Here is a 27,935-nt window from a genome sequence, read left to right on the forward strand (position 1 = left end):
CACACTGATTCTCACTCTGTGACTTTTGAGCAATTTAACAACAAGCATCCACAGCAAGAACCATCCAACCTGTGATGGCTGGGACTCGGGCTCGGAGCCAGAGGTGTCTCAGTCCGCACTGGATCCTTTGCCTCAGGCGGCAGCTGAACCTAGTCTGGGGCCTGATTCTGAAGAGCCTCAGTCTGAACAGGTTCCCCTGCAACAAGCACCAGCTGGGCCAAGTCAGGGGCCTGAGCCTGCCCTGGCTCCAGATTACCTTGTTGCCTCCAGCTGGGCAATCACTTACAGCTGCTCCACTACCAGTTGGGTGAGGAGATGCTGAGGCAGCCTCTGAGTCTAGTAACCTGCCGACATCTCCCGAGCTGCAGAGACTGAGAGGTCTGAGAGAAGGAGAGACCTGAGTACTCGCAGGAGGAGTGCTCGCCTTTGGGCGAGACAGGGAGGTGATCAGGACCAGCTGTTACCCTGACAGAGATAAAAGGCTACTGGACCCTGCCCCAGGTTGCTCGAGCAACGTTGCTGTTTGCCAGAACCTGTCTGTCATCCTGTGCCTGGCCTTGCCTGGTTTCCTGCCTCATGTCCTGCCTTGGCCCTGTCGGACTCACTCCTCACAGAACCCTTGGACCAGGACCGCTTTACTCAGGTTACCCCCAGGCCCAGCACACAACCCTTGTCCATAGCAACAGAGAGAGAGAGAGAGAGAAACTAAAGACAAAAGAGGGTGGTGTTTCTTACCCCTTCCCAGTCACGAGGAAACTTCTGGGCCTCAAAGGGCTGATGTTGGCTATCTGCTTATGATGGAAGTCCATGACAAGAGACGTTATTCCCAGCTACCACTTCAACTTGCTTGGCTTACATCTGACAACCAAGACTATAGGGATGGGGAACCTCAGGCCTAGGGACTGTGGTCCTCCAGAACCCCTAAGTGACCCTTGGATCTTTCCCCCAGCCACACACACTTCCCAGCCACTGGCCCTGTTTTGGACCCCCTCCCCCTTGAGTATTTTGCCTGTCTAGAATGTGTCCTTGAAGTATGAAATTAACATTTGCTGCTCTACCCACTGGTATGTGGTCCTTTGAAAGTCTCCTAGAACAGAATATGGCTCTCAGTCTGAAAAATGTTCCTCACTCCTGTTATGGATCAAGACTAGATTACTTCTCTGTCAGGCTTCTTGGAATCAGATCCCTCCCCCGGTGGCAGTAATTAAGCAGATCAAACGAAAGGAGCGTTCTTACCAGATAAGTTCTTTAATAATCACAGCAAGATACAAAGGAAGGCATAGCATGCTAAAAAAATGTGTTGTTCCCAGTAAAGGTTTTCCCTCTGTCCCCATTAATCTACGTCATTCCTATGTCGGGTAATCTGATCTTGTTGCCGTTGCGCTTTCTGTTCTATGACTCTCAGAGCCCATCTAGTCTTAGGCAAAGGAGGAGTCAGGAATGCTTTCCAAGGACACTGAATCTACCAGCTGTCTCTCTCTCCTGGTGTTTCCTCTTCTAGCTGCTCCTCACCCAATATTTCCCAGCTTTTCCACTCTGGACTATGCCCTTCTGCAAACCACTGTTCTAAACCAATACTGTCCTTCTGCCCTTGGAAAGGTTCAGAAAAGTGGGGGGCTCCCACCATTCCTCCTCAGTCCACTCCCTGACAGTCTCCTTCCACAGTGTTTCCTCTACAGGAGGAAGTGAGCACTGGAACAATATAATTATTTAATATGAACCATTAACAGTGTTTTTATCTAAATTGCAAATTCAAGGATTTCCATATATAAGCCAATTTACATCACTGACACAAAATTGAAAGGAATCCTGTAAACACATGCGCATTGTCTACAATCACTGTAAGGTCTTCACTGTAGCCACACAGTTTCTCCCTCTCAGTCAAGGATCCAACTCATCTAGGAGCTCAGAGAGCACTTAGAATACTCCAGTGGAATTTCTCTATGTTGAACCTTTTCAGCAATACACACAGGCATTCTCCATTTCAGTGTCAATTAAACAATTAAAGTAGTACCTCAGGTTATGTACTTAATTCGTTCTGGAGGTCTGTACTTAACCTGAAACTGTTCTTAACCTGAAACACCACTTTAGCTAATGGGGCCTCCCGCTGCTGCCACTCCGCCGGAGCACAATTTCTGTTCTCATCCTGAAGCAAAGTTCTTAACCCGAGGTACTATTTCTGGGTTAGCGGAGTCTGTAACCTGAAGCGTATGTAACCTGAGGTACCACTGTATACTTAACATAGTGTTCAGAACATTATTGCCTCCAACTATAGAGGCAGAGCATAGCCATTATGGCTAGTGACGATTGATAGCCTTTTGATCTGCCTCTAGTCCTTTCCATCTTCATTTCCTGAGGCCAGAATCAGACCTCCAGCTATCGGCTCTCTCAGAGCTTGGCCATGGCTTAAAAGCAGCATAGTTATCAATGAGGATCTCCTATGTACATCCTTCCTTAGCACTATGTACTGCTACCTTGTTTTGTTACCTTGTGGAGTTGTACCAGCCAAAATAACTAAATAACTCATGGGTTTTCTGCAGAAATAGATCTTTTCCATGGAAGCTGGTTAGCAAAAATGTGTGTGTGTGTGTGTGTGTGTGTGTGTGTGTGTGTGTGTAATAGAGAGCCTAAGTACCAGCCTAAGTGATGAGAAATGAATCTAAATATCCCAAAGATGATATGCAAAAATAGATCTTTTCCGTGGAAGCTGATGGGTTAGCAAAAATCTCTCTCTGTGTGTGTGTGTGTGTGTGTGTGTGTGTGTCTGTCAGCACACGCACATTGCAATCCGTTTGTACTACTACAACGAATTTCATGTCAAACACAGAAGTGAAAATTTCATTCTGCCTGACTCATTTATGAAGTTCTTGAGAAGCAGCAAACTCTGATTTGTCTTATTTCCATGGGAGTGGTGTGATAGGTTTGGTTGTGGCCAATGTCTTCCCTTTGGCTCCTAAATCTCTTGCTCCTTATCCAGCCGGCTTTTCAGGTATCAGGTAAGCTCTTCTTCACTTCCATCACCATTGTTATCTTAGCAATAAGTGGAGCTGCATCTTTCACATAATTTTATCTGGTGAAATTTAAATCATCTTCAGAAAGTTAATGTTGTACAGCTAGGAAGTTAAATACATGAAATGTTAGATTCAAGGTTAATTGGTTTGACATTTTTATTGTTTATAACCATAAAAAAGGTGTGGAAGTTATTACAATAAATTAATGGCTAACATAGTTTTGAATACAATTTATTTATTTGTGTTCTATTGTTGAAATAAAGAATTTACTCCTTTCCCTATATAGAAGTTAGTCTTTTCCCTGTTACTTATTTTTGCACGATGCAGAAATAAATTGTAAATATAAGATAAATATTTTTTTGATCTAACAATATTACATAAGCAATATATCCAACATCTGCATTTACATCATAAAAAAGCATCTGGTTTATATATCAAGGGTTTCCTTTGCACTGACACAAAGCTATTTGATCTAGTGGAACCTTCCCTCAATGAAATAGGGAAAGTGGCAACGGTTGCCATTTCTCCCTCCCCTTGCATCTCCCTCCCACCGCCATGTGCCAAAGATCCCCCAAGAGGGTTGGGGTCCTCCCCATTTGGCTAATGGAGGGCTCCCCTGGATCAATGAGCTTTCCTTCAGTGTGAAGGACAACACTGGTTACAGCCCTTTGGAGCCTCTTTCTCATGAAGGGAAATCACCATATTGTTAGCTATACTTCAATAGAAGAATCATTTTTTGAAGTGGCTGGAGTTCTTTAATCATGTAGATGATGGTCTAGTAACCTATGTAGTTTTATTTTCTAGATATGTTAGATAACCAATTGCTCAATTCATACTCCTTACTGTTGATACCAGTTTTAATGAATCAAGGATTAGTCATGCTTTATGTTTTTGTATTATATTGCTTTTAGGGTTGTTGTTTTTATTTGTAATTCACCTCTAGATTAGTTTCTAGTGAAAAGGTGGTGCAGAAATTCTTTTAATTAACTAAAGCAATAATATATCAGTTGTTCACTATATGTTTTCTTTTATTAAAAGCAGATGACCCAAAACATTTGTCACAGCCCAAATACTCCACCAAAGCTGCTTTTAGCCAGTGGGTAAATGAAAATATATGGCACAATACAAGGGTCATATGTTTTTCCCTGCACAGTTAAATTGTTGGGGTTTCGGATGGCATCAGAGAGGGAATTGGCATCAGAGAGGGAAAGGATCAACTCACTCTTCCCTATCTGCACACCAGGTTGGCCCCAGCAATGTGGTTTTAACAAAACAGAAAGGTGTTAAGGGAACCAATTTCAGATCTCACACATGCCTACTTTGTCCTTCAAACGTATTAAAGAAATATAACATAAAAATATTTCTGTTGGCATGGCTGAGGGGTTTGAGAAGTTTTATTTATAAAGATTTTTTTAAAAACAAAAACAAAAAACCTCACCATGAAAATGAAATGTTGCTTAAAAATAGATACCACCAACAATAGGTAAAGGTAAAGGGACCCCTGACCATTAGTTCCAGTCATGGCCGACTCTGGAGTAGCGGTGCTCATCTCGCTTTATTGGCTGAGGAAGCCAGCATACAGCTTCCGGGTCATGTGGCCAGCATGACTAAGCCGCTTCTGGCGAACCAGAAACACCATTTACCTTCCTGCCAGAGTGGTACCTATTTATCTACTTGCACTTTGACGTGCTTTCGAAGTGCTAGGTTGGCAGGAGCTGGGACCGAACGATGGGAGCTCACCCCGTCGTGGGGATTTGAACCGCCGACCTTCTGATCGGCAAGTCCTAGGCTCTGTGGTTTAACCCACAGCGCCACCCGCATCCCTTGCCAACAACAATAGCATAGTATTTAGAATAAAATAAGCTGCCAACTATATCTGCCACAAAGAATCAAAATTAATGACTTATAAATGGAATAGGTTATTGACCACTGAAAAATAAGGCGCTGTACTGGATCATGAAAATAAAGTACAGTATTAACATGAAAGGCATTTCTCCCTTTTCTCTGTCAATATTACTGCCTCTTATTCTGAATCCTGGTATTACCATTCTACCAGTGGTTGCGATATTGGAAAGTATGTGGAACGTCCTCCCTAGTTCCCTATTCTTCTTCCTCTCTTGATTTTGCAGATAGTGACAGCTTTCTGATATATAATGAAAACCTCAAGCTCTGTATACAATCTCAGAAATCTCGTTCCATCATTGTGGACAACTGCGATGAGGATAATGAGGGGCAACATTTCAAGTGGGTTTCCGACGACCAGATTTTGAACATGGCAGTGAAGTTATGCCTGGCAGTGCCTTCCAAGTCAAACCTGGTTGCCCTCACCCTCTCCCCCTGCAATGAGACGAGTGAACTTCAGAAATGGGAATGCAGAAATGAGAGCCTCCTTGCACTCGAACAGGGGGAATTGTTTTTAAATCCCGAAAGTGGCCAAAAAAGTCGTCTTATACTTTCTAAAGTAGCCAACAGCAAGAGTACCTGGAAGATCTATGGAACGAAAGACAGCCTGTGCTCTAAGGCCTATGAAGGTAAAATTCAGAGAATCTGACCTCTTTCTCTAAATGATCAGATGGTCAAGGCTGACATAGACATGGTGCTAATCACATAACTTCAAACCATATCCATAGAAAACCCATCTTGTAGCATTCATGGGAGTCCAGTTTTCATCAGGACCAGAGCAAAGGGAGAGCAGCTGTTTAGCCCTGTTTGTTTCTGTCATGGTTATGACATAAATGTCTCAGCCCAGCCTCTTTATCTCGCTGACCATCTCTTTCTATATCTCTCTAACACACACATATTAGCATCTTACTCTCTCCTTTAACAAAGTACAGTACAGTGGTACCTCGGGTTAAGTACTTAATTTGTTCTGGAGGTCCTTTCTTAACCTGAAACTGTTCTTAACCTGAAGCACCACTTTAGCTAATGGGGCCTCCTGCTGCTGCCGTGCTGCCAGAGCACGATTTCTGTTCTCATCCTGAAGCAAAGTTCTTAACCCAAGGTACTATTTCTGGGTTAGTGGAGTCTGTAACCTGAAGGAACCCGAGGTACCACTGTAGTGATAATCTGCATCCAGCCAAATTCAAGTACTGTACTAAGAAAGCTTTCGTATCATATTAGAAGTGGATGGCTTTATTTTTTGGTCTGGGAGAGCCCAACACTTGAAACACAAAATGCTGCTACCAGGACTGGGGTCTCTGGGCTGTAGACCTGGGGGTTCAAGGATATTGGCGTGTGTGTGAAATTGGCGTGTGTGTGATGGCGTGTGTGTGAAATTCTATTCAGTTTGCATTTAAAGCTGAATCCACCACATTTGCACTTTTGAAAAGCAATATGAAAGCTGAAACACAGCTACCCTTCAAAATTTGCAGTTATCCAAATTTTTTCGATATTGTTCTCCAAGTATTTGCAAAAAGGCATCTAATAGGAAAGTGTGCATTACAAAAAGAATATATATCTGAAAATGACATACAAAATGCATCATGTAAGGGAAATTGCAAAAAAAAAGTGCATTAGTCAAAACTGCATGTAAAAAATGTATGCATTACAAGAAATTCATACTAAAATTATGGAGAAATCTTATGAGGATTTTTTAAAATCAAAAATTGCTGAATCTCTCCTTCCAGAGTAGACAAATGCACCCTTTCCAATAGATGTTTAAATGATGTTTTGAAACTGTAAGAATTACCGGGGTGGGGGGACATGCAAGGCTAGAAATATAGCCCAACAGTATCAATTCAATTTCCACTAGTTCCATTTGCCTGAGCAGGAAATGCTTTCACTTCCTTTGCATTGCAACAAGGGGCCAGATTTACCAACACTGGGTGGTTGGTAGCTTTCTGTTTATTTCGCAACTCTACTCCTGTGTAGAAATTTCATGATGGGCACCAGAGTTTAAGTATGCATAGCATGCAGCCTACTTCAAAAAGTCTTAGGAAGACAGCAAGATACTTTGTACCATGTCTAAACTTTGGCTCATCCACGTTGTATTGTCAGCGGCTCTCCAGGGTTTCATTCAGAAGTCTTTCCCAACCTTTCCTGGGGACACCAGGGATTGATGATCCACTCCAATTAACAGGGAAGTTGCACATGTGCATTCATACAACAGAATGAATGTTCAAAACCTAGTTAATGTCAACGGGGAAGCCTGCCCACACAGAAAGTCAACATATGCATCTGAGTATATCCGGCATTCTGTGTTGAGGACTTTGTCTTCATCTCTTCTGCTTACCAACTTCTGTTCTTATCTCATAACAGATCAAAATTATTTCATCATTGCATCTATTCAATTTTCTTTTAGCTCTGTATACCTTAGAAGGCAATTCTTTTGGAGCCCCCTGTATGTTTCCATTCAAGTATCGGAATGAATTGTATGCTCAGTGCATAAGAGACAATGATGAACATGGGCGACTTTGGTGCGGAACAACTGCAGATGTGGATAGAGACTCTTTAACCGGATATTGTCCAGTGAAAGGTAAACAAAAAGGGTTTGTTTGAGCCTTTGGCATTGTGCATTTGTTGCTTAGAGGAATGTTCGTCTTAACAAAGAGAAAAGCGAACTAGTCATTATTATATCTGTTCTACAGGTTGTGCAACTTAAGAAGAAAATGGGGAGAGGGATCTTTCTTCTGTGAATCAGAACAAAATGAATTGTCAGTAATGTCAGGGTCCCCTTACAGGATCAGGCTCACACTTCTTCAATTAAAAGGAACAGATGTCAAGCCAAAAGCAAGGTCCACAGTAGAGGTGGCAAACCGCTGTATGTAGGGTGCAGCCACTTTTCCTCTGGCCCTCTCATCTCCTTTGAGTAAATCAGCTGTTCAGTGGGGAGCAGCTTAGATAGAAAAGGATTTTGATATTCTCCAAAGTGTGCAATTGCAGGTCTTTCCCCTGCTGCAAGAAGATCAAAGCAGAGGGAGAAATGTCTTGGCAGACTTCTGTCCCTTGCAAATAGGCTTTTGAATTTTTTTCAGTTGCATACCTGCAATTTTCAGGATGCACCTTGACATTTGACACATTGAATAGGCGTAAGGCAGGGCTTGTAGTTTACCTGCACATTGACCTTCTTTGTATTGTTTTCATGGGATTACTGCACAGCTGCCAACAGAGGTCAGATTTTGGGGAGTCAGCTGGGGGCCCTAGACTCTTACCTTTAATTTTTAAAAGATGGAAGCCAGTTGGACAGAGGTGACTAAAGACTCTTTAAGCAGACATTGTCCAGTAAAAGGTAAAACCAATTTTGTTTATTTATAATATACAGTTTTAATTTTTTTAAAAAAATCACGGGGAGTACAACATATAAGAATGAGCCAGGCCCTTACTTTGCCATCATGTATGAGCTGCTTAGAGGAATGTTTCTCCTACACAGAGAAAGGGAAATAGTCATTATTGCCTCTGTTTTACTGACTGTGCAACATAAGCAGAAAATGAGGGTGGGGGAGGGGGACTTTCCCCTATGAGTGAGAGTAAAATAAATATAAAGAATGCCAGAGCTCCATACAGGATTAGGTCTGCACTTCTTAACTTGAAAGGGATTGAGATGATGATGTAGTTCAGTTCAAGACAAAATCAAGGTCTAGAGCAGAAGTGGGGCAGCCAGATTCCATTTGTCCCTTGGTCTTCTCCCAACCCTCAGCTGTTCAGTGGGGGACAGCTGAAAAAGTTTTGATGCTGTATGAACCATGCAGCTGCAGATCCTTTCTCTTAAGTAAGAAGACCAAAGCAGAGAGGGAACCAGAAGGTACAATTTGAGTAGAGCTACTAAAATGAAATATATGCCTTTGTTTCTATGTGGAACAATGGTCTCTGTGTGTGATGGTGTGTTAAAGATGAGTATGTCTGGTCCTTCCTGTTTTGGGATCTGGCCAGTGGTGACTCATGCAGTGGGTGGGGTAGAGTTGTATATACCTCCATGCATTAGGTGTGAATGTCTACAGGGATAAAGCCAACTCATGTAAACTAACCTGAAATCTGAAGTCCTCTTTGCACAAAGAATTCCAGGAAGCGTAAATAGAAATTGATGTGGTTAAGTTGCTGCGCCTGAAGATATCCCCACCTAATGCTTGAATATTGCAAATGGGGCTTCGGAAGCCACATTATTATGGAGGGAGGCCCAGGGTGCTGCTCTATATGATTTGGGTATCCTCTGAAAAAGTGGTATCTTGATTAATCAGGTTTATCTCACTTGCAGATTTAGCTTTGCCATTTGTGATTTTATAATTTGACACTAGTATTAACAATGCTTACAGATGATGAATTCTTCTGGACCAAAAACCATTGGACAGGGAATCTCTACCAGATCAATTCCCGCTCGGCTCTAACATGGTACCAAGCAAGAAAAAGTTGCCGGCAACAGAATGCAGATTTACTGAGCATCACCAGTTTACATGAACAAGCGTACCTGACAGGTAGAACATAATAAAGCACACCTAAAGAAGTGATCAGTTCTAATAATATTTTGCTACTTAATCAATATTGTCTCAACTACAGGGAGCAATTTCATAAACATAATATAATAAGTACCCTTACTCCCAGCAGAATTAATTTGAATGTCATCCGTTTCAAATGATCCCACTGCAGATTATTCTTTGCATTCATGGTTACCAGATCCCCTAGCAGGTCCTCTGTGTCTTTGACAACAGTAGAAGCAGAAATTAATTGATTATAACTGATGAAGCATAGCATTTGTATACTAGATGAAATGTTTCATCAGATTAATTTCTGCTTAAAATTTAGCTAGACTGGAATAAAAGGTGCCACCCTAGAAGCGATTTTTGTTGTCGTTTAATTTTGCTTCCTTCCACCAAGCTTCATAATTATGGATCCCATAGCTACATAATACAAGACAACTGATTTTCTTTTCATTGAATAGGATTAATAAATAGTATGACTGCTGCCTACTGGATTGGTCTGATCAACTTTGATGCCGAGAGTGGATGGCAGTGGATTGGTGATCGTCCTTTCAGATATTTAAACTGGGCTCCAGGTAAGTGAATCGTAATATATATATTATTCTATATGAATCGTAATATATATATTATTTCTCCCGTGTTTTAGTGTTTTGTCCCTGTAGTTTCTTGTATAGATATTCCAAGAATACTATTTTCTCTTGAGATATAAATACTTCTGCAAACAGGAAAACAAATAACATGCATTTCTATTTAAAGCATTACGAGCTACTTTTTAGCAGTGCTCCTAAAAATGCAGAGCCTCCAAATGAATGATAAATACAGTGTTGCTATGTTAACACAGGGCATAGATAATTATTGTTTCTCTCACTCTTTCTTAAAGGGAGCCCATCCCCAGAAACAGAAAAATTATGTGGATCAATGCTGTCTAAGAATGGCAATTGGGAGAATGATAAGTGCCACCAGAAACTTGGATACATTTGCAAGAAAGAAAACTCTTCATTAGATGTTTCTTTTATTCCTTCAGGTAGGATGCTAACCTGGGAATGAAGTTTACATATATTTCATTATGTCATAAGTTGTGGAGTTTGCCAATGGCAATAGTACATTTTTTAAAATTTTATCTCTAGCAGTGAAGGTTTTGCTGTTTGTAGCAGTATATGCAATATAGAACACTTTATTCATGTCTGGTGGCAGAGGAACTAACTGCCACGGGAGGTTGCCAGGAACGGATAAGACAAGAAAAAATCATTACCATCTGCTTTTTCATTCAATATTCACAGAGAGGCTTGGGAATGCAGCCTCTTGGAATAATGATGTTGTCCCGAGTAAATCTCCACCCCTCCTTCGCTCCCACTTCCTCATTCATCAACAGCACCACCACCCCTACGGTAGCTGCTTAGGGTCATTTGTCTTTGAGCCCTTTGCTCTCCTATATTTAAAGTTTGCTGGGTTCTGGGAGATGGTGGGTCTGGAATGCTTTCTAGTGACAACGTATCAGCCAGCTGCTGCTCCGGCTCTGCCTCCTCCTCCTCTCCCATTTCTTCCCAACTTTCCCCCTCATCTGCCTCTGAGTTGCGGCCTCCCTCAAACCCCTGTTGTAATTCTGAACTGTCTTCTTCTCTAGAAGGGTCAGGCTGGGGAAGCGGTCTCCACTGTTCCTCCTCTGCCCAGTCCCTGACAATTGGACTGAGATGCTAGAGGATATATTGTCATTAGCTAAGAATAAGTTATCAACTGTATTATTAAACTTAACAGGTAGCATTCCCATCTGTTGTTGCCATTACACAGCAAATCCCACATTCCCATAGGTAAAATAAATGTATCTGAATACAATAATTGTTGGTAATCCTATTGACAATAATATCCTCATGGTAAAGAACTGGCTACTCTTTCTTGTTAATATTGATTGTCAGATTTGCCTCTGATATTTTTTATCTACATAAATTAAGGAATTGAGACTATGACATCCTAATAGCATAACACACTTTCTTTTTTAAAAAATCCTCCAGTCATGCTATCTTAAATTTGATATCTTTTTAGATGGCTTGAAACCAATTAAATGTCCAGATGGCTGGGCTGCATTTGCAGGTCACTGTTACCGACTTAAAAGAGACCTTAAAACATGGAAGAATGCATTATGGTCCTGCAGAGAAGAAGATGGAGATTTAATAAGTATTCACAGCATTGAAGAATACAGCTTTGTCATATCTCAGCTTGGCTACCGTAAGTATATCTAGAAAGTTTGGTCCTTCTGGTATCTGCTAAATATGTGAGATTAAGAGAGAGAGTTTTTTGTTTTGCATTTTTGTTACCACGTGCAAGAAGGGAATGTTACTGACTCTCCCACCCTGGGGGGAGGGGGAAGCACCAGTCTGCTGTATTGAACATGAGACCCAAATGTGAGATATGGCACTATTACAGCCTTCACCAAAGTTCACCAAACCTAGGTCTCCAGCCGTTTCTGGACTACAACTTCCATCATCCCTTCTTGTTGTTGTTTAGTTGTTTAGTCGTGTCCGACTCTTCGTGACCCCATGGACCAGAGCACGCCAGGCACTCCTGTCTTTCACTGCCTCCCGTAGTTTGGCCAAACTCATGCTGGTAGCTTCGAGAACACTATCCAACCATCTTGTCCTCTGTCGTCCCCTTCTCCTTGTGCCCTCCATCTTTCCCAACATCAGGGTCTTTTCCAGGGAGTCTTCTCTTCTCATGAGGTGGCCAAAGTATTGGAGCCTCAGCTTCACGATCTGTCCTTCCAGTGAGCACTCAGGGCTGATTTCCTTCAGAATGGATAGGTTTGATCTTCTTGCAGTCCATGGGACTCTCAAGAGTCTCCTCCAGCACCATAATTCAAAAGCATCAATTCTTTGGAGATCAGCTTTCTTTATCCCTAGTGGTATACAAATTTAATAATAATAGGATCCTGTGAAACACCTGAGTTTATTGCAATTAAAGTCTGTGAGCAAATAAACAAGATGCATTTGTTTCCTTAGAGTCAACAGATCTACTCTGGATAGGACTGAATGACCAGAAGATTCCCAAGTACTATGAATGGAGTGATGGTTCTACAGTGAGACTCACCAAGTGGCAGAAAGGAAAACCCGCACACATAAATGATGAGCAAAGTGCCTGTGTCATTATGAATGGGGAGGTAAAAATCACAGAACCCCTAACAAAGATGTATTTCCTTGGATTCAGTTTTGTGTGAAAGATCAAATACATCCGGGTCCTGCTTTCTGAACACAATGCGTTCCCAGGAATTTGTTTGTTAGGCGAGCATTCACATAACAAGTTGACAATTTACATTACAGTGGTACCTCGGGTTAAATACACTTCAGGTTACATATGCTTCAGGTTACAGACTCCACTAACCCAGAAATATTACCTCGGGTTAAGAACTTTGCTTCAGGGTGAGAACAGAAATCATGTTCCGGCGATGCGGCAGCAGCAGGAGGCCCCATTAGCTAAAGTGGTGCTTCAGGTTAAGAACAGTTTCAGGTTAAAAACAGACCTCTGGAATGAATTAACTACTTAACCCGAGGTACCACTGTATTTCTTATGGGAACAATTTAAATCTGTCCAATCACTCTCCCTCCTCCCTCCATGGTTTCTTCCTGAAATGGCTGCAGCCAACCAGGAAAAGAGATCCAAAGGAAGAAAACTGATTTGTCTGCTCTCTCTCCTGCTCCCTGATTTGTCCGATCTCTCTCCCTCCCTGCATGGTTTCTGCCCTAAAGAGGTTGCCACCGACCACAAATGCACAAACAAGTAAGGAGGGAAAAGATTTTGGCTGCTTGGATTTCTGAATCTGCGGTGGGCATAGCGAGGTCTGGGTACTAATTCTTCATTTCTGATAACAAAATTTGTGGATAACAAGTGTTCTGATAGCAGGACCTGTGTGTATAGTGGTGCACCTAGTGCACCTTCACAACCCCAGTCTGTTCTACTGTCCCAGTAAGCAGCAGTGCTGGTGTCAGGAGGGCATCTCCACATGACACCCTTCCCCATACCAACTGCTCTTGTTGAGACCTAATTGTATGTTACAAGGAGGCAGCAATTTCCATTCCATCTCATGTTAGTCACAATCAGCGCTGTTTCTCTTCTGCTACATGTAGAACCATCTTCTTGAGAATGTCACCTTTATTCTTTTGATTTTTGTTTTTAAAAGAGGAAGCGTTTCACAGATATGATTGTGCCAGTACTTAGGTGGGAATTGCTTGTTGAAATATCAGAAGCCAAACATGTGGTTGGATAAACTTCCACTCATTGGTGGGTACGCTCCAATGCAATGTTTTCAGAATTTATTATTAATATTAATATTAATATTAATATTAATATTAATATTAATATTATATCCTACCCTTTTCCCTGATAGGGGCTCAAGGCACCTCACAGCTAGATATAGTACAACTAGTCAATGCTTTTTAAGGACAAGATAATGCAGTAGAAAGCTTTGTATCAACACAAAAGACATCAAGCATTAAGAAAATGAGGAAGTGTATACTTCTTCACTGAAATGTTTATTTCTTTATTTTTCCATTTCCAGAGTGGATATTGGGCAGATTATTTCTGTGAAGAGGAACTTGGCTTCATCTGTAAAAGAGAACCGTTGGGATTTCTTCCTGAAGAACCTGAAAATGTTGATCCAAATTGCAAGAAAGTAAGTCTAAAGTGAACTGTACAGTAGTTTAACAAATGAAAGAAGGTTGATAAATAAAAGATTAGGAAGAGAATTTATAACATCGGAGAAAATTAAGAAAAGAGGAGTAGTATTGTATATAAAAAACAAACATGACCCACAGCAGATCTTCAAGGACAAGGAAGGAAGAGTGATAGCTGTACAGTTAAAGTTGCAAGGCAAAAAAAAAAAATAATAATTGTGGGGATATATGCCCCAAATGAGAGGAAATCGAAATTTTACAAATCTTTGGAGGAAAAATTATTTGATTATATGGATCAGAAAATAATAGTAATGGGGGATATAAATGGGGTGGTTTCCCTTGAAATGGACAGAACAATAAGGAAAAAGAAGACTCAAAAGAAGGGAAACTCCCAATGGCTTTTTTTAAGTTGGTGGAAAGCTTGAACCTAATAGACATTTGGAGATTCAAGTATTGATTAAAAAGACAATACACTTTTTCTCTGAGCCAAATCAATCTGCCAGAAGAATGGTCTACATATGGCTATCCAGTGAACTGACAATAAGAGTGGGGAAGGTGGAGATATTGCCAAGGACTCTCTCAGATCATAATGCAATATTATTGGATTTGAGAAGTAAAGGGAATTCAACATTTAGATGGAAATTGAATGAAGGCCTATTAGATAATCAAATGATTCTACAAAAAGCCCCAAAAACTATAAAAGGTAATTTTGAATTAAATTTGAATAAGGAAACTGATATAAATATGGTGTGGGAAACTAGTAAAGCAGTAATGAAAGGTTTCATTATACAACACAATATGTTTCAGAGAAAGTTAAGGGAGAAGAAAAAGATACTTTCATTAAAAATGAAAAAGAGTTAACCAAGAAACCTGGAAATACATTGATAAAACAAAACATTAAGGTGCTGCAAACCCAATTTTCAATGTTAATTAATCAAGAAGTAGAATGGAAAATAAAATATATAAAACAAACAAAAATTGGACTTGCAAATAAACCAGGAAAGCTTTTGGCATGGCAATTGAAAAAGAAACAAGATCAAAATATAATCAATAAGATAAAAGTAGAGGAGAAATTAATAGATAACCCAAAAGAAATTAGAAAAAAAAAATCTTAAAATTTTATAGAGACTTATATAAAGCTGGAAAAGAGGATTTAGAAAAAATGGAGGACTATTTAAGGCAGAATAATTTACCAAAAATTCTGAAAGAACAGAAAGATCATTTAAATGCACCAATAACAATGATAAACTAACCTAACAGTATGGTATTTTCTATGCTAAAGGGGAAGGAAAGGGAAGCTTTGCAAATGATTTAAAAGGGGGGTATTTTAAAGTTCTAATAGTCTGCATTTCCACACATTACTTTGCTGAATGTTTTCTTTTTTAAAACCTCTGTTTGTATTATGCCCCAATACATAGGAATCCAGGGAAATCTTATTTTATAACTAAATTCTGACACATTCTGGTTTCAACTGTACAACTTCTATGATACCTAGTGCTGGATGTGGATTTCTGTTTCAGTAAAATTTCAGCAACATTGCTACCAAAAACATAATGTCTCCAAACTTGTAATACTGTAGTAAAATGTGGTTGTTGGTTCTTCTGTATCAACAGGGCTGGAAAAGGCATGGTTCCTATTGTTACTTAATTAGCCAAACATCTGCAATGTTTTCAGAAGCAAATACGTTTTGTGAAACAAATAAGGGATCACTGGCTTTTGTGGAGAACAGGTAAAAGGAAGCCCATGGGTTTGTTGTTCGGAGAGCGTCTTTTAGTCTATTCTCTCCCTTGTTGGGCATGAAAGAGAGAAAAAAAATAACTTTCCTGTGTCTATGGGCTGTTTCCAACTAAAGTTTACTCCGAGTAAACCTTCTGAAATTAATTGACATGCGTTATCCATGCTCATTAATTTCAGTGGGTCTACTTTACTCTGAATAGGACTAACAACCTTTTCTGTTTCTGTGAATGAAAGGTGCAATGCCTTTATTTTAAGATGCTAAATTCTTTGGCCACATAACAAATATTAAGATTTGACCTGCAGCATGCGACTAAGCTACTTTCTTGAATGAGCGGCTCCTCTCATTTCTTGTGAATTTCCTATCTGATTTTCAATCTGTGCCTTGCCTCACTTTCCTGAACCATCTGCACTACATGGGTCTTGCAGTCTTTGCCACAGATTTAATCATTGTCTCAGTTTGTGTTTTTCTGTCTAAAGTGAGTGAATGTTTTCTAGAATTCCTTCTAAGATCCTTAATGCTATGCTGTATGTGGCCACTTGTGGCCTAATGTGCAGTCTGGGCTGAGATTCTTCTGTTTCACAGTTTCTTTCTCTGGATGCACTTGTAGTTTTTGTTTTGTACTTGTGAAAGAGTTGTAGTCTGAATTGTGCTGATAAATGCAACATGCAGGTGTATTGCTTAATGATAGTGGACCTGTAGGCTTAAGCACTTCCATTTTTTCACTGTGAGCTATCTCTTGTCATTCCAAAATGTGCATTTTGACTGGATGAGAGCTAGCCTCTTTTAAAATGTAGGAAATTAATAATCATTTGAATGCATCAATTACACATCGTTCCAGTGTGGTGTAGTAGTTAAGAGCAGTGGACTCGTAATCTGGTGAACCGGGTTCACGTCCCCGCTCCTCAGCTGCTGGGTGACCTTGGGCTAGTCACACTTCTCTGAAGTCTCTCAGCCTCACTCACCTCACAGAGTGTTTGTTGTGGGGAAGGAAGGGAAAAGGAGATTGTTAGCCGCTTTGAGACTCCTTAGGGTAGTGATAAAGCGGGGTATCAAATCCAAACTACTATTCTTCTCTTCTTCTTCCCTACAGATATGAGCAGGCCTACCTGACTAGTCTAGTTGGGCTTCGTTCTGAAAAATATTTCTGGATTGGCCTTTCAGATGTACAGAAACGAGGGACATTCAGATGGATCAATAGAGACAATGTTCTGTTCACCGACTGGAATTCAGGAATGCCTGGTAGGTACTGCCTGAAGTCTATCAGGAATGTTTTGATGGCAAGGGAAAAAATAGATATACAGTGGTACCTCGGTTTTCAAAGGTAATGGGTTTTGGAAGACCATTTGAGTTCCAAAACGTTTGAAAACCAAGGCGCAAAGGGAAGTCTGCCAATTTTAATAGAGAAATTTGAGAAAAATAACTCAGCAGAAGCTGCTTGACTTCCAAGGCGTGTTCGAAAACGGAAGCATTTACTTCCGGGTTTACGGCGTTTGAAAACCGAAACGTTTGTCAACGGAGAGGTTCAAAAACCAAGGTACCGCTGTATAAGAAGGAAAATTCCTGGATGCCATGACGCAAGTTGGGGGCAAGTACTCTTTGGTGAGAGAACCCCAGCAAAGATTTCATATACATACAGTGGTACCTCAGAAGTCGAACGTAATCTGTTCTGTAAGGACGTTTGACTTTGTTCGACTTCCAAGGTGCAGCTTCTGATTGGTACTTGCAGACAGCGGAAGCCCCATTGGACGTTTGGCTTCTGAGGAACGTTCAAAAACCGGAACACTTACTTCCAGGTTTTTGTCATTCAGGAGCCCAAACTTTAGGCAATGGAACCATTCAACTACTGAGGTACCACTGTATATATTCAGCTACGTAACTCATTGAAATGTGCTTTTCCATTCAGCATTCAGAAAAGCTTGCACAGGCAGCAAAACTTGGCTTAGTTCCAAAGTGTTGTAAGCGCCTATGTTATTGGAACAGGAGCTCAAGAGAGGCTTGTTAGAGTTATGTGGTCTGAACTTGGAGCAACCAGCTTAGCCCTCCTCACACACTGAGCTGCTCAGATAAACTGAAGGAAAACAAATGCTTGATTACCTAGTCCAGGGGTAGTCAAGCTTTTTATACCTACCGCCCACTAATGCATTTTGCAAATTTCCTGACCGCCCACCCGTGCTGCAGTAACATGGGGCGTGGAACCCCCTACCACCCACCTGGAATCCTGAAATGCCCACTAGTGGGCGGTAGGGACCAGGTTGACTATCCCTGACCTAGTCCCTCCAAGGTGAGCTAAGCCTGGCAGGACAGCTTACTCTTTGGTCTTAACCCCCTCATCCATTATTTAGACTTAAGCAGGTTATATGAGGTGGGCTATCCAACTGAATCATATTTTACAAAACCTTTCTCTAGCTGTTCTGAGTGTCTATGAAGGACAAGCTCAATTGAATTGGCTCTTGTCTTGTGTCTCCAAAAGGGCAACAATCTGGCTGTGTAGCCATGAGAACTGGGACTGCAGCTGGACTGTGGGATGTTGTGAACTGTAAGGAGAAGGCAGCCTTCATCTGCAAACAATGGGCAGAAGGTTTGACAACAACTCCTGCCCCATCAACAATTCCCCCACCCCCATGCCCAGAAGGATGGCTTCAAAGCTCTTATAGAAGTGTATGCTTTAAAGTGGGTATACTGCTTCTTGAATCCAAGTTCTTGTTTGTTTCAATATCAAAGCAAAGAGAGAAATTACTTTTGTCAAAGTAAACCTTTTGAGATATTTGAGGATGTGATTTTTAGTTTTCAATTTAACTGCTTGGTGCAGGATTTTGTTGTTATTCTTTTTTAAGTGGGTTTTAGTTCAATGTTTTGTACTGTGGTTTATTTGAAGTGTCAATATGCAATTGCCTTTTAAATGTTCCTCCACACAGGGCACCAAGCCAAAGTAGGGGTGCCACTGCAGGGTGTTTCAATTATGATGTAGTACACACGGGTGGCGCTGTGCTCTAAACCACTGAGTCTCTTCGGCTTGCCGATCAGAAGGTCGGTGGTTCAAATCCCCATGACAGAGTGAGCTCCCTTTGCTGTGTCCCAGCTCCTGCCAACCTAGCAGTTTGAAAGCACACCAGTGCAAGTAGATAAATAGGTACCAATGCAGAAGGAAGGTAAACGGTGTTTCTGCGGGCTCTGGTTTCCGTCACAGTGTTCCATTGCACCAGAGGCGGTTTAGTCATGCTGGCCACATGACCCGGAAAGCTGTCTGTAGACAAATGCCTGCTCCCTCAGCTTGAAAGTGAGATGAGCACCGCATCCCCATAGTCGCCTTTGACTGGACATTACCATCCAGGGGTCCTTTAGCTTTTCTTTTCTTTTTAGTGCATGTGCAGAACAGAAGGCAAGAGTCGGGAGGGGCACTGAATTGTGTCCTTGCAGAGGGTGCCACTGAAATTTGAAAGTCCAAAGTCCACCCCTATCTCCAGGTAGAGATGGGAGGGGACACTTCCTGAACTCCCATTTTGTCAACATTAACCAAAGTTGTTCAGTAAGACCAGATACCAAACTGTCCCCCTGAAAGACACCCCCACATTGATAGTAACACAGTAGGTGCCTTTACTAGAGTCTGAAGATCCAGGGAGTCCAGTCTACCTGCAACCCTATCACCAAGAGGGTGGAAATGAGGCTTAATTATGCTTGAAGATATTTATAGCAGCTACATCTATGTATCTAGAGTCCAAATCTTGTGAGATTTGCTGGAGACTATCAGAACTGGTGCTCAAGCAGAAGAAGTTACATTCGTTGTTGTCGTCGTTTTATTGTTTGTAGCCCACCCATCTGACTAGGAGGTGCAACTCTGGGCAGCTTTCAACATTTTATATATGTTGCTCTTTACACATTAAAAAGCTTCCTCTACAGGGAACTTTGTAACCAGTGTGTTGCTGAGCCATACCCTTCTACAGAAGAGAAAGAGGCTGTGCTTGTGCAGTTAATATAGGACTTGCAAATGGGAAGATAAGATTTGTGCTTTCTAATCTGACCAGCTGTTTCAGGTACTGCCAGTCCTGGACTTCCTTGTGCAAAGGCAGGTAGAAGAGACAGCTGGTAGAAAGGACGAAACATAGGAGGAAAGTTCTAATGAGCATCGGTGGGAGTTTCCCACCCAAATCTATTTATTTATTTTTTAAAAAATTGTGCAGATTAATCGCATACTTTTATGCCATGTCTGCTTTGGCCCTTAGCTACCATTGTTACATGCCAAATAGGGGTTTGTGCAAACCACGCAGATCTCACTGTGAATGGAATTTGCAAGATTCTTACCAATATGCAATTGTATTTATATCCATTTAGGCCTATACAAGTAACTGGCTAACTTGGTTTGAAGCACAAGATTTTTGTAGAGCAATTGGAGGAGACCTAGCTTCTGCTAACAGCAAAGAAACGTGGGATTTGTACCGTCAGTGAGTGTCATGAAATGTTTATTTCTTCACATTGTCTCAGAATCAAAAACTGTTCTGGTTACGGATGGGGAAGACATTGTATTCGGCTTGCATTTCCATGTGAATCTCCCAAATCTCATTTGAAATTCACACACTAAAATGTCTTTCCTCTTTGTTACACACATTAACTATACTGAAAAAAACAGGTGGCCCTTTATCAAAAAGAGGGGAAAGAATCTACCTCATGCCACACATCTCTGAGAATCACCAGCTTGACTTCTGTGAAATATGTGCACCAGGTAGACTGAAATATGTACTGAGGTGTTTTGGGCTCAGACCCAACTTCTGCTTTTTAACTCAGTGTCTTTGGGAACTTGTTTGTCCATTGTGACTATCCATACCCCCATGTCAGACATTTCGGTATAGTGCTGATAATAGGATGGTATTTTTTTAAGGTTCAAATGTGCCCATCAACCAACCAAAAAGGAGGTAGGGGTCAAGGTTTATAATGTAGTCACCTGGAAAGATTTAGAATAAATAATAATAATAATTTAATTTATTATTTATACCCCGCCCATCTGGCTGAGTTTCCCCAGCCACTCTGGGTGGCTCCCAATCAAATGTTAAAAACAGTACAGCATTAAATATTAAAAATTTCCCTAAATAGGGCTGCCTTCAGATGTCTTTTAAAGATAGGATAGCTGCTTATTTCCTTCACATCTGAAGGGACGGTGTTCCAGAGGGTGGGCGCCACTACCGAGAAGGACCTCTGCCTGGTTCGATGCAACTTGGCTTCTTGCAGTGAGGGAACCACCAGAAGGCCCTCGGCGCTGGACCTCAGTGTCCGGGCTGAATCATGGGGGTGAAGACGCTCCTTCAGGTATACAGGACCGAGGCCATTTAGGGCTTTAAGGGTCAGCTCCAACACTTTGAATTGTGCTCAGAAACGTACTGGGAGCCAATGCAGATCTCTCAGGACCGGTGTTATGTGGTCCCGGTGGCCACTCCCAGTCACCAGTCTGGCTGCTGCATTCTGGATTAATTGCAGTTTCTGGGTCACCTTCAAAGGTAGCCCCACGTAGAGTGCATTGCAGTAGTCCAAGCGGGAAATAACTAGAGCACTCTAAAATTTTCAGCACTCTAAAATTATCTTTTATATATTTTAGGTTTCAAAGTCATTGTTGGGTAGGTTTAATTAAGTTGGAGCCTGATAAAGGATTGACTTGGAGTGATGGATTTCCTGTAAGTATGCTAATGTATTGACAGGAAAACTAATATCATCTTTACAAAACCATTTTGAATATGAATGTTGAAGCTCTTTTGCTTTCATAGCATTGTTTTAAGTGTTTAGTCACTTAAATTTCCAGCATCCGAGCCTTTAAGCTTTCCATTTAAGTTTTCCATTTAACAATCCAATCATATCACATTAATTATTCCAAATTATACCAATACATATCATAAAGTCCAAATATTTTGCCAAATTATGATTTTTTGTTGGGGGTTCCCATGCTTCGAGTTCAGTAGGGTCCAATCATTTCATATTTCTGCTGCTTTCAGTGTTCACCAGTCCCATCTTTCAATCTTCTTGTTGTTATCCTTTTTCTTCTTAATAGCCTCTGAGTTGTTTCCACAGGCGAGTTAAAGTAAGCAATATTATGCTTCTGTGTGAACTTTGTAAGGCTCTCCCTTTTTTTAAAGCTGGTAAGTCTTTTGTTTGCAATAAATCATCACACGCTGATCCAAAAGTCCTCCTCGGGTGGCAGACACCATCTTTCTCAGTTCCGATGAAATAAAATCTAGGTGTTTGCTCATTAATTTTCCCAGACAAGTTGCACCATAAATTAGCCTTTGCAGAGAAGATTTTGCCAAGTCGAACTTAGAATACAAACATGATAACAGAGTAATGGCTCGCCTCCCCCTATGACTATTAATCTCGCAACATAGTCTGTCTCATAATGGCGGATCCTAATTAAAAACTGCGTCACCAGAGAGCCTTTTATTTTCTTTCCAAATATTTCAAAAAACAAAGGCTTTAGTTGATATTTTTATTTCCACATGTTGTAAAGATTTGTTGGGTCTCTGGACCATAATAAAGATTCCTTGCTTATTTCCACACAGTTTATTTTCCAATCTCACTTGCTATTGGCCATATTGATGGTTCTTCTGGGGGGGGGGGTTTGTTAGGTAATATTGTAATAAGAAAAGAAAAAGTCCCCCCCCTTTCCTTTCCGGCATAGATGTTATTCTTTGATATTATCTTCTTTCCAGTCCAATCCATCACTCTTAACTTCTCAGTGGCAGACTTAATTAGTAGCTAACGTACCCCTTTCTTCACTCAAAGCATGTGCAATAACTCTTATATCCAATTTTTTATCTTAAGAAATGCAACTTGGGTTGCTCTCGGAGACAGCGTCCAGGAGATCCGAGCTCACTCAAAGGCTTTCCGTCCAGTGCCCTCACCCCCTGCTTCTTTCGAACTCGGGGGTGATTTATGGGCAACCGCGGACGAGGCTGCATCTTCCCTTACACTGGGAAGAAAGACGGGACGCTGATTTACTCCCATCTCAGCCCCTTAATTACCTCGTGTAAGCTGGAGAGATGGTATTGTCGGCCATCTTCCAAGGCGCCCCTAGCGGAGCCCCACAATAGAGAATTACTCATCCATAATCAATAAAAACAGCAGCAAATCACAATCCATAAAATACCACAAAACATACAAAACGATGTAAAAGGATTAAATTAATAAATGAATGAATGACAATTTCAGTATGATACTGTGGGCGAATCAGCTGATATGTCTGCCTTGCTCTGGCCCACAGTGGGAATGTGGTGAATTGGTAGGCAGAGGTAAAACATGTTCAGTCGTTGGGAAAATTTGCAATGACAGGAACTGTTTCTTTATAATAGCCTATCACACCGAGATTGTATTAACAGGGAAATGACAGCTCATCTTTCTCTCTATACATACATACATATATGTGCACAGGTGTATAAAGAATGCTACTGTAAGTCTGTATCCTTTTCTGTAGATTTCTGAAGATTTTTATAAAGAAAAAGACTAATGAATATTTATTCCTACTGCAGGTAGACTATGAATTGTATAGGTATTCTTTACGTCATGTCAGAGACGAAGGATGTGTAGCAGCGTATGTAGGTTATATGGAGCTGGTATTTTCCTCGTGTGAGAATATGTTGTGTTGGATTTGCCAAATAAAGAGAGGTAAGATTACTTTTGATTTACAAGTAGTTCATTAAGGAAAGTGAAAGGGCCTTTTTATTATGGTACACACTGAGGTATAGTATGTTCCATTTCAATGAGAAGCAGGAATCTAGTGCATGGAGGCCATTGTGAATTCAGAAGTACTTTTTGACACAATGCATAGTTACACCTTAACAGGTTTAAGGATTTAGATTTGGTGGACAGAGTGCCTGAAGAACTATGGATGGAGGCTCGCAGTGGCCGGAGGATTGGAGATCAGTCTACATCCCAATCCCAAAGAAGGGCAGTGCCAAAGAACGCTCCAACTACGGCACAACTGCACTCAATTCACACGCTAGCAAGGTTATGCTTAAAATTCAACAAGGAAGGCTCAAGCAGTATGTGGACCAATAACTCCCAGAAGTGCAAGCTGGATTTAGAAGAGACAGAGGAACCAGAGACCAAATTGCAAACATGCGCTGGATTATGGAGAAAGCTAGAGAGTTCCAGAAATACATCTACTTCTGCTTCATTGACTATGCAAAAGCCTTTGACTGTGTCGACCACAGCAAACTATGGCAAGTTCTTAAAGAAATGGGAGTGCCTGATCACCTCATCTGTCTCCTGAGAAATCTCTATGTGGGACAAGAAGCTACAGTTAGAACTCGATATGGAACAACTGATTGGTTCAAAATTGGGAAAGGAGTACGAAAAGGCTGTATATTGTCTCCCTGCTTATTTAACTTATATGCAGAATTCATCATGCAAAAGGCTGAGCTAGATGAATCCCTAGCCGGAATTAAGATTGCCGGAAGAAATATCAACAACCTCAGATATGCAGATGACACAACCTTGATGGCAGAAAGTGAAGAAGGCTGGTCACCGAAGTATTGATGCTTTTGAATTCTGGTGCTGGAGGAGACTCTTGAGAGTCCCATGGACTGCAAGAAGATCAAACCTATCCATTCTTAAGGAAATCAGCCCTGAGTGCTCACTGGAAGGACAGATCGTGAAGCTGAGGCTCAAATACTTTGGCCACCTCATGAGAAAGAAGACTCACTGGAAAAGACCCTGATGTTGGGAAAGATGGAGGGCACAAGGAGAAGGGGACAACAGAGGATGAGATGGTTGGATAGTGTTTTTGAAGCTACCAGCATGAGTTTGACCAAACTGCGGGAGGCAGTGGAAGACAGAAGTGCCTGGCGTGCTCTGGTCCATGGGGTCACGAAGAGTCGGACACGACTAAACAACTAAACAACAACACCTACCTGAAAGGTAGATTTACTTGTCCAGTGTAAAGGATCACTGGGGCCACACCCTTGCATGACCTACAACACCTTTTCCCACCTCTGTTTGCACCTCTGTTGGCTTTCAGTTAATGGCTTCTCATAGGAAATAGGTTAATACTATTATGGCCTCCAGTTCTGGACTGTTCATGCTTGTTGAATACGTAAAACTGAAGAGCGAGGAGCAAACTAAATGAAGAGGGGACAGCCTATTTCCTGTAAAAGGCTACTCCTGCCTTTGTCCACTAGAGGTACAAGTAAGCCCAACCCAGTGATGCTATACTGGACAAGCAAATCTACTCTTCAGGTAAGTACATGCAGGCAAGGGCATAGGAAGGGGGTGTGGGGGTGTGAGCCGCCCTGGGTGTCATCCTGAGGGGGGTGACATTCGGCGCCCCCCTGCCCCAACTCCCAAGCCTACAGTGAACGGTAAAGCGGCAGCAAAGCAGGCAAAAGCAACAGCAAAGCGTTGCAATTCCCCCCTTCCCCTGGCTCGCTGTAGGCCGTGCCGCCCATGATCCTGGCTGGAGGAGGCAGGCAGGCAGGCAGGGGAGAGGACGGGTGTCATCCTTGAAGGGGGGTGACATCCAGCACACGCCCCCGCCCGTGACTCCCAAGCCTACAGCGAGCGACAGCCCCGGCAGCTTCTCAGGGCTGCCAGCAAAACAGCGCAGCTCCCCCCTTCCCTCGACTCAGCTCCCAACTTGGGGGAAGGGGTGCCAAAAAAAATTTCCACACCAGGTACCACCTGACCTTGCTACACCTCTGCATGCAGGACTTTTTTTCAGCCAGGACTCACTAGAACTCAGTTCCAGCACCTCTCAGGTAGGTGTCATTGTCATTATATAAGAGAAGAAGGGAGATTTTCATGGTGAGTTCCAGCACCTCCCTTTCTAGAAAAATAGTATTGGGTTCATGATATCATATGTCCAGTCATATATATACATTATCACTTTTGAGAAATATTTAGAAAGTACTTATTTATTTTCTGAACTGCCCTTCAATCTGGTATGCAATGTAATGTAACAGTGATTAATTTTATTTTGATATGACCATGAATAGCTTTAACCTCATACATTTACCAGCTTTGGTCTGGTTTTTGTAAACATTTTTATTTTTATGTACTCCTGTTGGTAATATGAAACAATGCAATACCATATATATCGCACTATTATAAGCAATATGTGTTTGGTTTTCAGGTGCACAGTTAAAACCGGAACCACGCAATGATTTTGGTATGTTGAGTAATTCCACCTTTGCTTAGGTCACATAGCATAGCACTGTAGAGTTGGAAGGGTCCCCGAGGATCATCTAGTCCAACCCTCTGCAACACAGGAATATGCAGCTGGTCCATACAGGGATTGAACCTGCAACCTTGGCGTTATCAGCACCATGGTCTAACCAACTGAGCTATCCAGGCTCATGTGTCTCTCTTAAGCAGCACTATAAAAGTGGAGGTGGAGCTGCTTTAACAGCTCTTTCAGGCTACTGATGCTTGTGTCACGAGCCAAAGATGTGTGTGCTTCCTGGCTTGGGCATCCCAGTTTCTGCCTTCCCTCAGAACAAACAGGTCTTAAGTAAGAAAATGGGGAAGGGGCTGCCCCAGAGGTTATCTTTGGCCACTGAGGGCCCTACCAGGAGCCAATGGTAGCTGCTTTCTGGGCTGGGCTTACTCATTCCTCCAAAATGGATTACATACAACTGGGGAGGCTCAGTAGTACAACTGCTTTGTATGCAAGAGGTCCCAGCCCCTGCTATAAAATGTGAAGTCATAAGATAGTACCTTTAAAAACATATGCAGTGTCTTTTCTTCAGTTTTGCATACTTGCCTTTCAGCACTCACCCGCCAAATAATTCCATGGTTGTCATTACTGAACCAACCAGTTTCTTTTTCATGGGAGATATATTTCCACAGTCCTAGGTGCTCATTTTATAATTTAATTTGAAAATAAATAATCAAACTGTAGTAGTTTTAAATGTACCATGGTGTGACAGGGGAATGGAGAGGGAGAAGTTGTTCATTGTGTGCTTCAAAATTGAAATCATATATCTGACAGTCTAAAGTGGGCGAGATCATTGAAGTTGCTTAGCTGCACCGCTGGTTGTCTGAATTAACGTTATTCACACTCTTGCATACCATAAAGGATGGCTAAGAAATATTTTTATATTTAATATTAAATTTAATATTCATTATTAAAATAATAACATTGCTTCTTTTTGTAGAATATTCATTCAGAATAATTGATGATGGCTGGATTGAGTACAAGGGCAATGAGTACTATTTCAGTAATGAAGAGACATCTGTCGAAAGAGCACGGGAATTCTGCAAGAAACATGGAGGAGATCTTACTGTCGTTGAAAGTAGAAGTGAATGGCGCTTTATGTGGACATATGTAAGAAAAATATGGAGCACATGCTTTCCAATCAAGTATAGCTTGGTTTTAAAAAAGGGGGGGACATAAATTATTTGATCAAGGCCATTTTTATGTCTGCTAATCATTTTCCTCTGGATGGTGGCACCAAAAGCTTGCAGTGATTAGCAGTGCAGTTCCATGCATGTCTACTGAAAAGTAAGTCTCATTGTCTTTAATGGGTCTCATTTCCAAGTAAGTGTGTAAATAATTTTCTAAGGAACTTGATGGTGCTGGTAATAGATAAAATAATGTTTCAGAGAACAGAATGCTCTTCTAAGTGGACAACTGGCCTGGGAAACAATGGGCATGAAAGATTATTAGTGGGATACACTGTAACTAATTTTATACAGTATAGATATAAACATTCAATAAAAACATTCAGAAAACCAGCTAATTACATCTGTTAAAGTATAACATAATAAAAAACTTTCTTTCATGTTTACCCTCGTTTTAATTGGCATGTTTTAATTTGTTTTAATTGTAAAGCTTTAATTGTGTTTTTAAACAAACACATTATGTTCATCATTACAAACTTCCTATGGAATAACTGAATTATATTGCTCTGGAGCATACCTGATTATTTTATTGTTGCATTTACGTTGCATTTACTCCTATTTTTCCTTTGTATGTTTTAGAGCAAGTATTATGGATATGCTTATTATGGAACTACTTGTTATATTGGTTTAATTCTGGGACTCGATAGAAAGTTCAGGTAAGTGAACAAAAGAAGAAGTGGAAATCAGATTTTTAACAATTGTAAATACTAACTTTATTTTAGATCATAACTAGGTTAGCATT

At 41.2% G+C, this 27,935-nt stretch overlaps 1 protein-coding gene across 1 annotated transcript in view; it reads left to right on the forward strand.

Moving 5' to 3' along the window:
- Window positions 1-2,824: 2,824 nt before the first annotated feature.
- Window positions 2,825-27,935, forward strand: part of LOC310660738 (macrophage mannose receptor 1-like) — a 45,216-nt gene continuing 20,105 nt past the window's right edge. The window contains exons 1-18 of the mRNA XM_083405708.1: window positions 2,825-2,996; window positions 5,141-5,542; window positions 7,312-7,485; window positions 9,260-9,418; window positions 9,883-9,996; window positions 10,302-10,445; window positions 11,462-11,644; window positions 12,415-12,572; window positions 13,968-14,081; window positions 15,696-15,811; window positions 16,911-17,059; window positions 18,291-18,490; window positions 20,150-20,259; window positions 21,405-21,480; window positions 23,323-23,458; window positions 25,923-25,958; window positions 26,947-27,116; window positions 27,773-27,849. Coding sequence (XP_083261834.1) covers window positions 2,936-2,996; window positions 5,141-5,542; window positions 7,312-7,485; window positions 9,260-9,418; window positions 9,883-9,996; window positions 10,302-10,445; window positions 11,462-11,644; window positions 12,415-12,572; window positions 13,968-14,081; window positions 15,696-15,811; window positions 16,911-17,059; window positions 18,291-18,490; window positions 20,150-20,259; window positions 21,405-21,480; window positions 23,323-23,458; window positions 25,923-25,958; window positions 26,947-27,116; window positions 27,773-27,849 — 2,579 coding nt within the window. The 5' untranslated portion in view covers window positions 2,825-2,935. The remainder of the gene's footprint in view (window positions 2,997-5,140; window positions 5,543-7,311; window positions 7,486-9,259; window positions 9,419-9,882; window positions 9,997-10,301; window positions 10,446-11,461; window positions 11,645-12,414; window positions 12,573-13,967; window positions 14,082-15,695; window positions 15,812-16,910; window positions 17,060-18,290; window positions 18,491-20,149; window positions 20,260-21,404; window positions 21,481-23,322; window positions 23,459-25,922; window positions 25,959-26,946; window positions 27,117-27,772; window positions 27,850-27,935) is intronic.

This window comes from Podarcis tiliguerta (genome assembly GCF_965153285.1).
Source record: "Podarcis tiliguerta genome assembly, chromosome: 12".
Lineage (NCBI taxonomy): Eukaryota > Metazoa > Chordata > Lepidosauria > Squamata > Lacertidae > Podarcis > Podarcis tiliguerta.